We start from the raw sequence: 14,037 nt of genomic DNA on the forward strand, positions 1-14,037 counted from the left end.
AGGAACCAAAGGAAGACATTAAAAGCTGGGAGGAGGGAAAAAGAAAATCCAAAAGGAAGATTCCAAAAGAACTGCCATAAAGCACCAAACACAGAAAAACAGTCAGGTTTCAGTTGCACTCAGACACTGTTGGAGCCAGACACAAGTCCCTGCAATGATAACTTTTCAGCAAAGGCGACAACAATGAAGAGAAAGGCGTCCAGAAAGCAAGAGATAGCCAGAAAACAGCAAAGGTGTAAGCCAGTGACAGATGTCAAGAAACTTGGGAATAATAAGACTGAGGTGCTGCCAGCAACCAAGACTCCCAGGTCAAATAGGATTTCCAAACAGGAAAACAAGAGCACCTTCCTCTTAGGCCAAACTAGAAAAGATGATTTAACGGACAAATATATACCACTTTGCAGCCTTGGAGAAGGAGGCCATGGTTCAGTTTTTGCTGGAATAAGAATAACCGATAAACTTCCAGTGGCAATAAAACATATTCCAAAATCATCTGTGAGGATGCGATCGTTGACAGTGAATGGGAGTAGATACAAGATCCCTCTTGAGGTGGTCCTAATGCAGAAAGCAGGTGGAGAACCAGAGTTGGTGGGCCAATCTTCAGCCGTGTGCATATTAGAGTGGTATGATCTGGAGCACGAAATTGTTCTGGTTATGGAGAGACCAGTCCCCTCTGTTGACCTTTGGCAATACATCAACCACAAAGGTCCAATGGATGAGGATATGGCGAAGCTCATCATGAAGCAGCTGATTGAGGCAGCTATTAGAATCGACTCGGCAGGCGTCTTCCACCGGGACATCAAAACAGAAAACATCCTCATTGAAGAACACTCTGATGGCCCCAGAGTACGAGTCATAGATTTTGGATGTGGCAGCATTTTGAGCAGGAGAAATTACGGTTATCGCATCTACGTTGGAACACCTCAATATGTTCCTCCTGAGTTTTTTGTGGATTGGTCATACAAGGCTGGCCCCACAACAGTCTGGCAGTTGACTGCAGTGCTGTATGAAATGCTCGAAGGATTCTCCCATTTCGACACCGTACGTTTTATATGCAAGGTCTACAGAATCAGCAGTAGGTTGTCCCAGGACTGCCAAGACTTCATGAAAATGGGTTTGGCTCTTCTGCCAGAGAAGCGTGCAACTCTAAAGCAAATGCAGCAGCACTCCTGGCTCACCAACCCAGCCTCTACCATCACCCAGCCTCTACCTGCACCAGGACCACCTCCCACCTCTCATCTCCTGTTCTCTCCTTGACCAGAACCCCCAAAGTTGTTCTAAATTATTTGCAACAAATAAATTGAAATTGATTTGTAAAAAGCGTTTGTCCTTGTAATTGTCTCACTTTCCCTGCATAGGATAATTCACTGATTATTGCTTCACTGTACAAATGGATTTCGACTCATCCATAAGACCTGTCCTCCTTGCTCCGAGAGGCTATTTGACATTTTCTTGTTTTCCTATGTATCCAAATTGATGATATTGCAGTTTTGCTTTATACCTCAAATTCATATACTGTTTAGCTAATCGAAACAGTCGTGGTTTGGTTTTCACACATGAGTAAAACTGAATTCCGGTGTGAACTGAAGCACCTGACGTGCATCGGCATATTTTTACACCACTAACTGGATGCATGTGTACATGTGTGGGAGCTCATTCATTCATCTTCTACCACTTTATACTGCACATGAGAGTTGCATGGGGCGCTGGTATCAACCCCAACTGACAAAGGGCAAAAGACGGGGTACACCCTGGACAGGTCGCCAGTCCATCACAGCGCCACATAGAGACAAACAACCATTCACCAGGTGGGAAATTTCCTTCTCAGTGACATCTGTTTATGTAGATATCATATTAGCTCTGTAATCTTGTGTTATTATGATGATGATGATGATGATGATGATTCAACCTCCACGGTGCAAATGAGCTGACAAATTCTTCCTTTTATCAGCAAACGGTAATAAAACAACATTGTTTTATTAATTTTGTCAATAGTCATTAGACGTTAATGGAAGGCAATGCCATTTCAGAGACTAATGAATTGACTTTGAGACAGGGCCTCACAGCGAAAACTGCCACTAATCTGAATGCAAAGGGGAGACTTAATGGGCCATTATGTTACACTGTGAAATGGGGTGGGGGGTTTATTTGCCACTTTTTTTTTTTCTTTTTTTTTTTCCACAATAAGAAAAGAGCATATGAGAGAGCCTCACACCCTCTGCAGGGTTTACTTCCCGGGGAAGGAGATGATGGAAGGTGGCAGCAAAACACACATATGAAATGCTTGGAAAGTACATTTCCACTGTGGCTTCTGGTTTTAATAATCGACTTTATTATTTTAATTTTTTTTTTTTCATGTTCTCACATTCATGTATGTGCTGTGCCAAACTTGCTGCCATCTGCTGAATTTTCAAATATTTATACCCTCTTGGGGCCGCCACCAATCCATGCCCAAGTGAGAGAGAAAGAGGGAGAGAGGGAGAGATAGTCTCTTGGCCTCTTAGACCCTGAAGAAGACTTGAGGCCAAAATGTGTCGGTAGATATGTGTTTGAGTGGCTGAGGTGAAGATAACCATGCAACGTCATTAAAACATTTGAATAGTTTCAAAGAAAGTGCACGTCTGTGGTCTTCTTTGACTTGGATTGTTGGTGTTTCCCACTCAAAGAGTATCTCTAACTCTTACATAATGAGTTTTCATAGAAGAAGTGTTTGTTCTTGGAGGGTTAGTGTGAAACTGGCAAAAATAGACACAGTCTGTGATACTTCAAATAAGTTGATGTCCTTCCCCTTTTTATCTTTATAGTACTCCATGTTTCTGAACTTTTTCAAACATCCTCTGGTGTGTGTGTTCTTTAGCTTGAAAGAGGAAAGGAGGAAGAAAGTGCAAAATTTCTAGAGAAAAACATAGTAGGTTGAAGGACATGGTGGCAGTACGGGGATGAAGTAAAAAAAAATCTGTTTGTACTCTAGGGTCTTTTTTTGGATCAGTTGGCCTTGTCACAGTGGTTGAAGCAGATTGGCAGTTGGGTGAAGTAGTTCTCCACCTGGGCTCTCCTTGTCTGTTTTGATGTGTATTCACAAGGTTGTTCTGATGAAACGTGATCAGAAATGTCAAAACAATACACTGTACGGACAACTATTACATGCAGGCCTATTTACAACGGCCTGCAATAGTTTAACCCTGCAGCAAAAACTGAAATTCAAGTGTGAATTTACTCTAAATCCTAGGTGCAAACAGGCGGTTTAAATCGATTAGACTGCAGCCACCTTTGGGGAAACACACGACATTTACAGTACGTAATGTAGAACCACTTGTTTACATTGCAATGATAGATCAATGCCATTTAAGTGCGTGTTAATATGATGTTTGTTTTGTCAGTTGTTGTTTTTGATGCCGGCCCCCGTTCATTTCATTGTTGATGACAGTCGTTAAAACATCTACTGAAATGAGGAGAGCTGAGAACCATCACAGCATCTCACCCCCACAGTACGTATTAGTTTCTTTTCTATTGCTATTTAATGAAAAACAGTACAGCAGCTGTTTTTATAACTAAGCCGAGGGAATAATGTACTTTCAGATAACAGTGGAGCTCGTCCATTAAGTGTGTTGTTTCCTCTGGTCTTTTTCTCCAGCTAAGGTGATAAATGTCCTGACTACTGAAGACACATTTTTCTCTCTCCTCATTGGGGACAGTTGTACATTTATTGCGGCAATGAAGGAGGAGCCTGTGAACTGTGGCATCCAGATATGAAGATCGTCTTCTCTAGCATTTAATGCCCTTTATAAAGACTTTGTTGTGTTGTTTTTGCATAATGAGTGCACACTTCAGTGTGTACAGTCAGTGACGTCTAAAAGGTGAGACGGCAAAGTGGTACAAGCAGGCGTCACCCGTTCATTTCTCGAGTTTATTTAGGGAACGACGGTGGCCTGCACAGTCAGTTTCTCCTTCTTCTTTACTGGTTTATAGTGTGCTCTCACTCAACTCTGCTGCTTTGCCTTCTTAAATCAACTCTCAACGCCCCGTGAGAATTCCAAGCAAGAGCAGAGTGACGCTGGTGTCGTACTCTTACAGTAACAACTTGAGTCATTTATTGACAAACACAAGCCTTTTTATTGGACATGAATGTTGCAGTCGTCACATTGTCACCGGCGCTGCCTGCTGCACCGACGACTACTGCACCGCACAACACTAAAAATCTGTGTCCCGAGTGATCACTTACACGTCCACATTAATAAACATAGGGCCCAGATTGAAAACTACTGCAATTCCCCTTCAACAAAGGCCATTTTTATGTCCCAATTTGAACTCGCAGGGAAGTGAAAGGGATATGTCTTGAAATAGAATGAGAAAAAGATAAATGCTAAGGTCATATTTACTCCCGAGCACAAATGCATACTTCATCTTGAGCTGTGATGCTACGCCGTGTAAATTCAAGACACAGAAAAAAAAACAAAGCTACATGGTTGCGTACCCACTGTCGAATGGTGCCCAAACTGATTGGAATGTTTATTATGTAAAACATGTAACTATTCAAATGTTGCAGGAAATTTCACTTTTACACATAAATTTGTCTGCGTGCCTTGAAAATCTGACACAGCGAGTGACCTTATCACTATCCAATGAAGCAGATGGCGACAGAAGTAGCAAACAAGTCATGTCCATGTTGGTGGAATAAATCATGTCAGGAAGAGAATATGAATGAGGTAATCTGTTTGAGAGAGTCAAAAGTTTTGGGAGTTTGCAATAAAGCCCCCAACAGACAACTTACGGCTATCACAAAGTCAGAAAGTTTTCCGTTGCATATGAATAATCACAATAAAGTCCTCTGGTTGTTGATGTTGATGGAACTGGTGCTGGATATAATGTCATTCAAATGTGTGTCTGTATCATGTATCCGGGACTAAAGTCAGCATCTACTAGGTTGCACACAAGCAAAGCATCATGCTTTCTTATTTATGTTCTGACAGTTCTCACAATTGAGGTCATTGCCGTTTGACTGATGATGCTTTGTCTGTATAAATCTATAAATAAATACATTTATATAGCAACTAAACAGGCTGAAATATTACTGAATATTTGTTAATACCCAAAGTAGTTTCACAATAATCCAACCTGAAGGACTCTTTTTGAATTTCATCATCAGGTCCAATCAGCAGATAAGACTTGCATCTGGTGACGTGATTTCAGGGGCTGTTGTGATTTCCTTTATTATTTAGTGCTTCTTGTCCTTGTGGGCCTAAATGAGTAGTGAGTTGTGTGTTATTGACAGCAGAGTTTGAAAAGTCCAACATAGAAATAATTGAACAAAAATCATTGACAATAAACTTTATATTTATCAATACGCTTTAGAGGTTTTAGCCGGGTCAGTCTATCTGTTGCCAGGCTTCATGCTACACTAATAGGTATGCAGGCATACAATTGGTATTGATCTCCCATATTTAACTCTTTCAAGAATTGGTTGACCTGAAGAATTAGTTCAGCTTCACGACAGTGGAGCAAAAAAACATAACTTATCGAGCTCCTTTCTGCATGCTCGTTCCTTTTGTGTGTGGTTTTGTGAATGTTCCTCGCTTCTGTTTTCATCCCACATTTCAGACGCTCTCAATGATGTGTCTGTTTTCAATCGCTAATGCCCGTTTTGTCTTTGCTCAGGATCACCAGCTTGCCTGCCATGGACACACAGGTGGCGTTGATAAGACATGATGTGAGCAGGATGCATTGTCTAGGCATGTATTTTGCTTTGTTCAACCATGTCGTGTCTCTGTGTCTTGGTTTCACAATGCAATTGTGCAGGCACACAGAAAAAAAACAGGTGCTTTTCTTTGCTTAAAATGTGTGAGAATCTTAAGATTTCTGACACGTCAGAAATTCATGATGACCATGACACGTTAAACTTGATTCGGACTCTAACATAAGTCCAGTGTCTCAGAAATCAGGAGCAGGAAAGACCGGTGCTTGCTGGTGAGAAAGGACTTTGTCATTTGCTGGACCTGGTGTTCAAACAGGAAACACAAATACAACACCAAAGACGAGATTTGAGACCCAGAGAGAATAAGTGAAACGTTACTAAGAGCTAAAAGCCTTGAGACATGCAGCATGATCTGGCTGAGACTGGAGCTGAGAGCCCGGTATTTAGAGTAGAGCCTTGATGACAAGATTAGCTGCAGGTGAGAGGTGTAGGAGGGGATTTTAAATCTAGGTCAGCCACACCCACTGAACAGACACACTCACGTGAACAGAAAAGTGAGAAGGAAAAGAATAACCCGCTTTTGCTTCAGACTTACAGACCATACCTTTAAGCTATTTCTAGTGACATAAATCACTATAGTATAGAGTTAGAGACGTCACGTGACCCACGCTGCCATGTTGGCAGGGAAAGCTCCTGAAAAATGTTCACAGAGCGGACATTATCCCAGACCTGCAGCGTTCAAGGTTCTCATGAACGTCCCCTTATTCTTCTTGGAGAAACCTTACAGTGCAGTAAAAGCATGTAAAATAAACAAGATATTTAGCGTCGGAGGTTGTAACGTTGCTTTCCGTAAGGACTGTGGCTTTTGTTTCAGGATTTGTTAATTTGTTTCAAGTTGTGTAACACTGGTTTGCACTTCCAGGCCACCGTAGCTGGTGCCCTCGTGCCCTCTATGGACAGGACACCACTGGCACACTCTTTAACATCAGTAAGAAGTGTAAAAATCATTGTTAGTAACTTTTTCCCCAACTTTCCCCTCAACTGCTGAATGGGAAGCTGCAAACTCCAGCGTCGTGATTCATGACAGTAGCTGACATGAAGTGATCACTTCATATCAGCATATAAGCAGAATCTGTTGCCTGTGGGTCCCCATCACTCTGCTGTCTTCGGTATCTTTGGTGATGTGGTAAAATGCTCCCCCAACTGTTCCGCCATCCTGGTGCACCGTCTTCAGTTTGTATGAAACAGCGAGTGAAAAGACGAGTTGAATGACATGTTTATAAACAGCGCCGTTTCCTGCCAGAATGACTTGAGCCGTGACATCAGGTACTGGAACTCCACAGTGGGACGACTGGATTACGCTGAATTATCCAGCTGTTGTTGGATGTTGGAACAAACCACGCCACATTATCGCTTTTCCAGCGAGTCTGTGTACAAATATGTGAATGGCTTAAACATTCCAGACAACCTTCTCAACATCTCACACCATCTGGCCATGAACTGCAAACTGTTCTCAAAGCCCAGACAAGGCTTCAATTATGTTGTGCAGAGCTGGAGCATAATGCAGCCAGAGCACAATAATCCAGAAGGTAAAAAGCCTGTGCCCCGACTCTGACCACCTTTAAAATGAAACACATTTATGTTTTTCATTGCTTTCAACAGGATCCTTAGCAACCAGACCATCACACAGCCTGCAAAGAATGTTTCTTTATTAAATCTTTAATATTTCTCTTAAGATGACTACTATACAATCGTCTTTGTTATCGCTTTAGTGAATTAATTGGAGGCGACTTTTGAAATGAGTGAAAGAGGTTGTCATCAGGTCAGGTTCGTTGTATCACCAATCTCTCCCATGCACTCCCTTAGTTACTTACAGTATCTGATTATAACAAAGCAGTATTAAAATCAACAACAGCACTTCCTCAACAAAACATGTTGGGGAAACAAGCTGATTAAGTGTGTGAAGCCAATTAAATGTTCTCTTTTCTCCCGAGGCTGATTTGTGTCAGTGACAGGACTTTAAAAAAAATAAAATAATTATTATTTTAAACAAATACATCCTTAAACTGAAGTAGAATATGGAAACTCAATAATTAAAAAAAAATACATTATTTATTATACACAGCAGTATTCTGTGTTCTCTGTTAAATATGCACTTTCCCAGTGACACATTCTGTCAAATGCCAGACTCATTAAACTACAGACAAAATATGAACTAATTAGAACTTTTTTTTTTAATCTATGGCTCATTTTGTCTTTCTTTATATTTATGCATGTTGGTTGCTACGTTGTTTTTTCTTTTTTCTTTATACTTTTTAGCCATTCATTTATTTATTATGAAATTTTTTGTATGGAAGAAGCAATGTGAATGAGTCATTTTAGACTTTAAATATATTGCATTTATGCATGGATGTTACATCCCAGCCTATAGGGGAAAACCTGATCTCAACCATTTTCCCAACTCCCAAAAAAAACCCCACCAGCAACAAACTAAAACAAACCATTTTAAAGGTGTATTAAAAACAGTCCACTGTGGCTGGGATGAGCAGGTCCTCTTGTACTGGTACCTGTACCTGTGCAGGACCAATCAGCTCCCAGGATCCACCTATACTCTCACACACATGTCATTCACTCAAACAAGCACACACACAGTCACATGCAGACACATGCACACAAGGAAAAAAAAAGCAGTCACGACCCTGAGGTCGTAACAATGAATAATAATGATAGAAAAACAGGTGATATTTCCTGTCTGCACTGAGTGGGCTATTAGGAGCAGGGTTAATGTAAAGCGTTTGTGCCATCCATCAGTAACAGACCCAGAGCTATCATTAGACATTTCTGATTATGTAATAACAGCCATGTATCAGTATTGAATGAGTGACAGTGGCTTAGCCTTAAAACACATTCATTGGATCATGTACATCATTATTATTCATATTTTCAGAAGCAAATTTGTCATCTTGTCTTGGGTAAACATCAAATTATGACTATGGGAAAGAGGGAAATCATCTCTTTAAACAGATCACTGCTGTGTAACGGTAAACTATACTACGTTCATCTCAAAAAGCAGTTCAGGCTCATGAAGTAAACTGCAAAAACCTAAAAAAAATAGGGCCGGTGGAAAACAAGCTTCTGTTGAGATTGAAATATCTTTTTTTGACATGTGACATCTGTGCTTGGTTCTCTTTCAAGGGCTCATTTACATCAAAACATTTCGAGCTCCCACTTTTGGTGAGAGGGGACATGGCCAGAGGAAAGAGATTCCCCTCGAGGAAGACGAGCGCGTCTCGGAATCAGTAGAGACCCAAAGGACACACAGCATCATGCATCTGACCTGCTGTAAACTGGCTGAGTGTCTTTGAGGGAACGTCCACAGCAGGGGACGAACATGTGGGAGTACAGATTGTGGAGGAAAAAAAAAAAAAAGGCCTTACTTTTGAAGAAAAAAATGAATTTTTTTCGTTTTAGGGATTAGTCAGTGAATCTAAAGAGTGGGTTTACAAACGAACACACTGAGAGCAACTGCTGGTTGAATTAGTAATGACGGGTTGGTCGCTTGATCATTCAGTTTGCTCGCTGAAACTAAGCGATGCTGATCTTTTTCCACCCGGCGTGCTTGACAATGAATGAAATAATCACTTGATTGGAGTGTTGCGATTGTTCTGTTTGTGACCTTGGGCTGTGAATCACGAGCGTACGCGACACACCATGGCCTAAGCATGCGAAGCTGCACAAGACCGAGGCATTATAAGTAGATGTCTATTCTTCCCAGGGCGCCTTGATTTATCGCGCACATTCAAGAATGCTTTATTGTTAAGCCTTATTTATTCTGCACTATAACAATAGTTTATCACAATGAGACCATGCTTAATCACTCAGTTAGTTACCATCTGCCCCAGCTCCCCAGGCTGCCTCTGGATCAATGGTTGTAAATATCTTCAGTGGAACAATGCAGGTTTGTTTTATTTTGAGATGAGATGTGAGAAATAATTAGGGTAAAGTTTCCTGAGCGTGCACTTTGGTCTCAGCAATTAACAGGAGCATTGTATTTTAGCATTAAAAACAATGTACAATAGTGCAGAAATTGTTTGTGGTCCGACTGAGCGAAAAATAACCTTTATCCCACTGTGAAAATGTTCCTTTTTTTCTTTGAAGCAACAACACACTCTGAGTGCTTTGACATTTAGGTATTTCTCCCCCAAATGGCATAGAAAATATCCCAGTTATGGCCATACCCGACACTGAGCTCATCGAGGTCAGGACCTCAGGTAGAAGTCCTGGTCCTGGTCCTGGTCCTGTCCGTCACGCGGCAGATTTCACAGGATTGAAGGAAAAAATGACTGAAGATCTGATAAACTTATAATGAAAGTCAAACTACTCTCTTTTCAAATTGGGTTTGTGTGAGAGGTACATTTTTATTTTCATTGCAAGATTATTCTAGCAGAAGTTGGACATTTGCATATAAATATCGACTGACCCTGTGTTGGCACAGACAAAAATGGAAAGACGACACGACGCTCAGCGATAGCAGACAAAGCAAAGAGACGGAGAGGAGAAGGAAATGTGGCAACAATTGCGTATTAGATTTGTGGTATAGTCTATAAGTTGCTCCTAATGATCCGCGTCAGATACAAAGTCTCCATACATCACTCCGACACTGCCGCTGCAGTGCTTGTCATTGTTTAGTGTGCCAGCCTTTTGCAGAGTTTCACATCAGACTGGAGCAGTTATCATGCTGCCATTGTCTCTCCCTGAAGGATCATATTTCCGGTGTCTACAACATCCACTGGAAAAAAAGAAAGCAAGAAAGAAAAAATCAACTGCTCTTGTTTTTTTTTTTCTTCTTTTTTTTAATAAACATGGTCCAATAGTCTTTTCTGTGCAATCAATAGACCTGATGCCATTCAACCAATGAAGCCGAACTACTACAGAAAAGGTTATTCTCTGGAAACCGAACTCGACTCTCGTTTCATTTTACTGCTAAATGACATGTTTTTAAGCCTGAAAATGAACTAAAACGAAACATTGTCTCGTGTTTTTTTTTCTCCCACAGCCATGGATGTGTTGCAGTAAAAGGGAGCATTGGCGGCAATAACAACTGCACCAGCTGGCTGACAAGCTCGGAGCTGCTCACATCCTGACAGCAGGAAGGAGCTTCACTGTGTGCTTCCTGTCTGCTGTAACTAAAGTCTCTGCCTCAGAAGTAAGACGGCTAATTGAGTTGCAGCCATTCGCCGCAGTGTTGCTGTTACTTTGATCATGTGATTTTCTACACACTCTGGACGGAGACCATGCCTGCTGGACGAGAGGTCTTAAAAAAACAAGATTTAAAAAAAAAAAAATGATATTACAAGTGTCACTTTGTATTGATGGTACAGGCCTGATCAAACAGAGCTGTCAGTACAAGAATGTTCAAATAAATGAATGATTCAAATATAGTATGTGTCATAAGTAACTGTCAGATTTTGACTGATTTCACTCACGCTCATTAATCATTAGTTAGCACTTTGGGAAATTCATTTGGAATAAGACATTTGACAGGTAATGAGATAATGATAGAGGACGTATGTGTACTTTCTTTATACACTGAATATGTGTTATAGCCTGTGCAGTTGGGGGAAAAGTAGGTAATACATTTTACACTGCACATGTAATTTTCAGTGTGAATGCACTCATTTTCTCTCTCTCTCTCTCAGACACCGCCATGGATCAATGGCATGGCTCAGAAGAGTATTATTATGGCGCCATGTTAATAAATGTGAGGGCAAGGTCTCTCTTTCATCACTGCCAAACAACAACAAAGTTGAGGAGCCAGTAATTAAATGTATTTTTTGGACCACACGCACCCACGCCATGTTGCAGACAACAGAAGAAGAAGTAGTCACCTAGGATAATCATCCGAGCCTTGACCTGGCGACCCTCGAACCGGCTGACACCCCGACTCCCCTAGCATCCAGACTTGTACCCCATGCAGAGGTGAAGTCAGATACTACAGGACCCTGACGCACGAGTATACCAGGGTCCGCGATATGCCAGGTAGTATACCAGGGCCTTAATTGGTCACTCTAAATTGCCTGTAGGTGTTAGTGGTATAATATGTATAATGTGTTGCTGCTGTTGGGATCTGGCGTTAGCTGTTGAAGACTGGGACTGGTAGTAGCTGCTGCTGCTGCTGCCACCACCACTGCCACCCGGCAACAGTAGCTGATCTGCCCGCTCACACTTAATAGAGTGTATCTTTGCAATTACAAGCTTTATGTGAATTATCTTGGTATCAAAATAAAGATAACACTTGTGAGATTCCACCAGAAGTGTAAGTCTCACTGTAGATACCACTGTGCCAGAGTAAATGCAGATGGGACCCACAATAAAATATGATTTTTTCCCTTGCCCAAAGAAATATTGTATTTTAAAATAAATATCACCTTTAAAAATGTGCATTAGGAGCTTAAAAGTCTTGTAAGTCATGGAAGTCATGTAACAGCATGTGGACATTAGCTGTGCAAAGTCTGATGATGCTGAAGTGAAGCAGAGTAAAATTACAGAGGTTTTAGTAAAGAGATGCCTATAGGCGACTCTATCAATCACCCTATCTATGCCATTTAAAATAATATAAATTATTAAACTTATTTAATTTGACTTACATGTCACTATTGGTCTAATAAACACTTGTTTTGAATTAAAAAAATAAAAAAATATTAAAAAATCCATATATTTGAGATTTTTCTCAACACGGAGCCTGATTGGCCAATCTGTGTGACTGGCAGCTCGTTTGAATCCTCTAAACCAATAGAATCAGGCTGCGTATGACGTAGTTTGACGGACATTCGCACTTCTCCAATCAAAACAAGCTAATGGCCGCCTGGAATGACCAATCAGACCAGGAAGAGGCCCCAAAGCATGCTGGGAAGTCTAGTTCTCTGTTAGAAGTGGTTTTGTTGCAGTGAAAACATCTTGTTTTGCTCAACAACAAAGGTAAGACAACATTTCTGGTTGTATTTCTTGAAAGCGAGTTGTTGTTTTGCTCTTATTTTGCGGCTGGATCTGTGAGTTTTGGTCGTAGAGTGATATAAATGGTACCGTTGGAATCTGTGAAGTCTCTACTATCGAGCACACGTGTTTTTTTCCGGTGCCGCTTTTACATGTTTATGCTGTTATGGTGTTTTCAGCTCGTGTTGGTTAGATTACTTGGCGTTTAGTCTGTGTTTGGTGAACTTAGGAATGGTTATTTATGAGCTTTTAGCCGAGTTTCTGAGCTTTCTGTGAGTATGCAGCATGTCAATATTTGATACACGCCTGTGGCTGCCCCCGGTACTGGGGCCACAGGCACGGGAAGAGGAGGTAAAATGATCCTGCTGTTAATATCTTTCCTGTTCTGTTCTGTTGATGTCATTTATCGGTGTGTATCGGCCAGTTGTTTACATGGATGCTGTCAGCTGTAGGTCAGAGGCTGTGCGGGTCCAGCTACATCTCTGGTTCTGGCCAATCAGAGCAAAAATACAAACTACCCAGAGGATGAAAACAGAGCAGTTTTCATCAACGAAAGCATTTTCAGATCATTTGAACATATAAACATTTTCAAGTAGTGACCCTTGATATAAACCTTGATATGTGCATAATATGTCCCCTTTAAAACAAAGTTGAATATCAGTTACTGACATTGACTTTCTCCTGAACACAGGGTTTCAAAATGGGAGCTATGCCAAAGACAGATGTGCCTGTTTTATGTATTTGGTGTCGGGGTGTAATGGTTTACACAAGTTATGGTTCTGCACATACCTCAGTTTGAGTCACGGTTATTGGTCTTCTATCTCCCGTGTGTCATCTTTACCCGTCATGTTAGCGCTTGTGTTGTGTAGACTTTTTCTTCAGCATCACTGGGCCCTGGATTAAAGTTTGGAATGACTGTCTTCTTTTATACACTCAGAGAGATGTACTTTGTTCAACTGCAGACTGTCTATGGCAGTGGTTCTCTATTATTTTCTATCATGCCCCCCCCAGGACAGAAATGTTTTCACACGCCCCCTGAATTTAAATACTATTGAGAAAATGATCATTTTTATTTATTTATCTGTATAAACCACTGTATGAGTTGTCCTGCCCCGCCTCTCGCACCCCCCACTATTTCAGAAGTACTGGTCTATGGTATCAGTACCACAGTCTTTATCACTTTATCACATACTGTTCATAAAAACCCAAATACTCAGCATATACCTTAACCTCTAGTTGAGAATACAGTGAATGGGTGTCTTTTTTTCTTAGCTTTGTCTCTGGAGAGACCCTCAGAAAACCTTACTGTATCCTGGAAAAGATTTTGCAGGAACTGTGAAAAACAAGCACAC

At 41.0% G+C, this 14,037-nt stretch overlaps 1 protein-coding gene across 1 annotated transcript; it reads left to right on the plus strand.

Moving 5' to 3' along the window:
- Nucleotides 1-183: 183 nt before the first annotated feature.
- Nucleotides 184-1,257, plus strand: LOC131470023 (serine/threonine-protein kinase pim-1-like). Its single transcript, XM_058645511.1, has one exon. It carries the CDS (start codon nt 184-186, stop codon nt 1,255-1,257), a length of 1,074 nt encoding a protein of 357 aa, XP_058501494.1.
- Nucleotides 1,258-14,037: the final 12,780 nt, after the last annotated feature.

The sequence above is a fragment of the Solea solea genome, chromosome 12, assembly GCF_958295425.1.
Source record: "Solea solea chromosome 12, fSolSol10.1, whole genome shotgun sequence".
NCBI lineage: Eukaryota > Metazoa > Chordata > Actinopteri > Pleuronectiformes > Soleidae > Solea > Solea solea.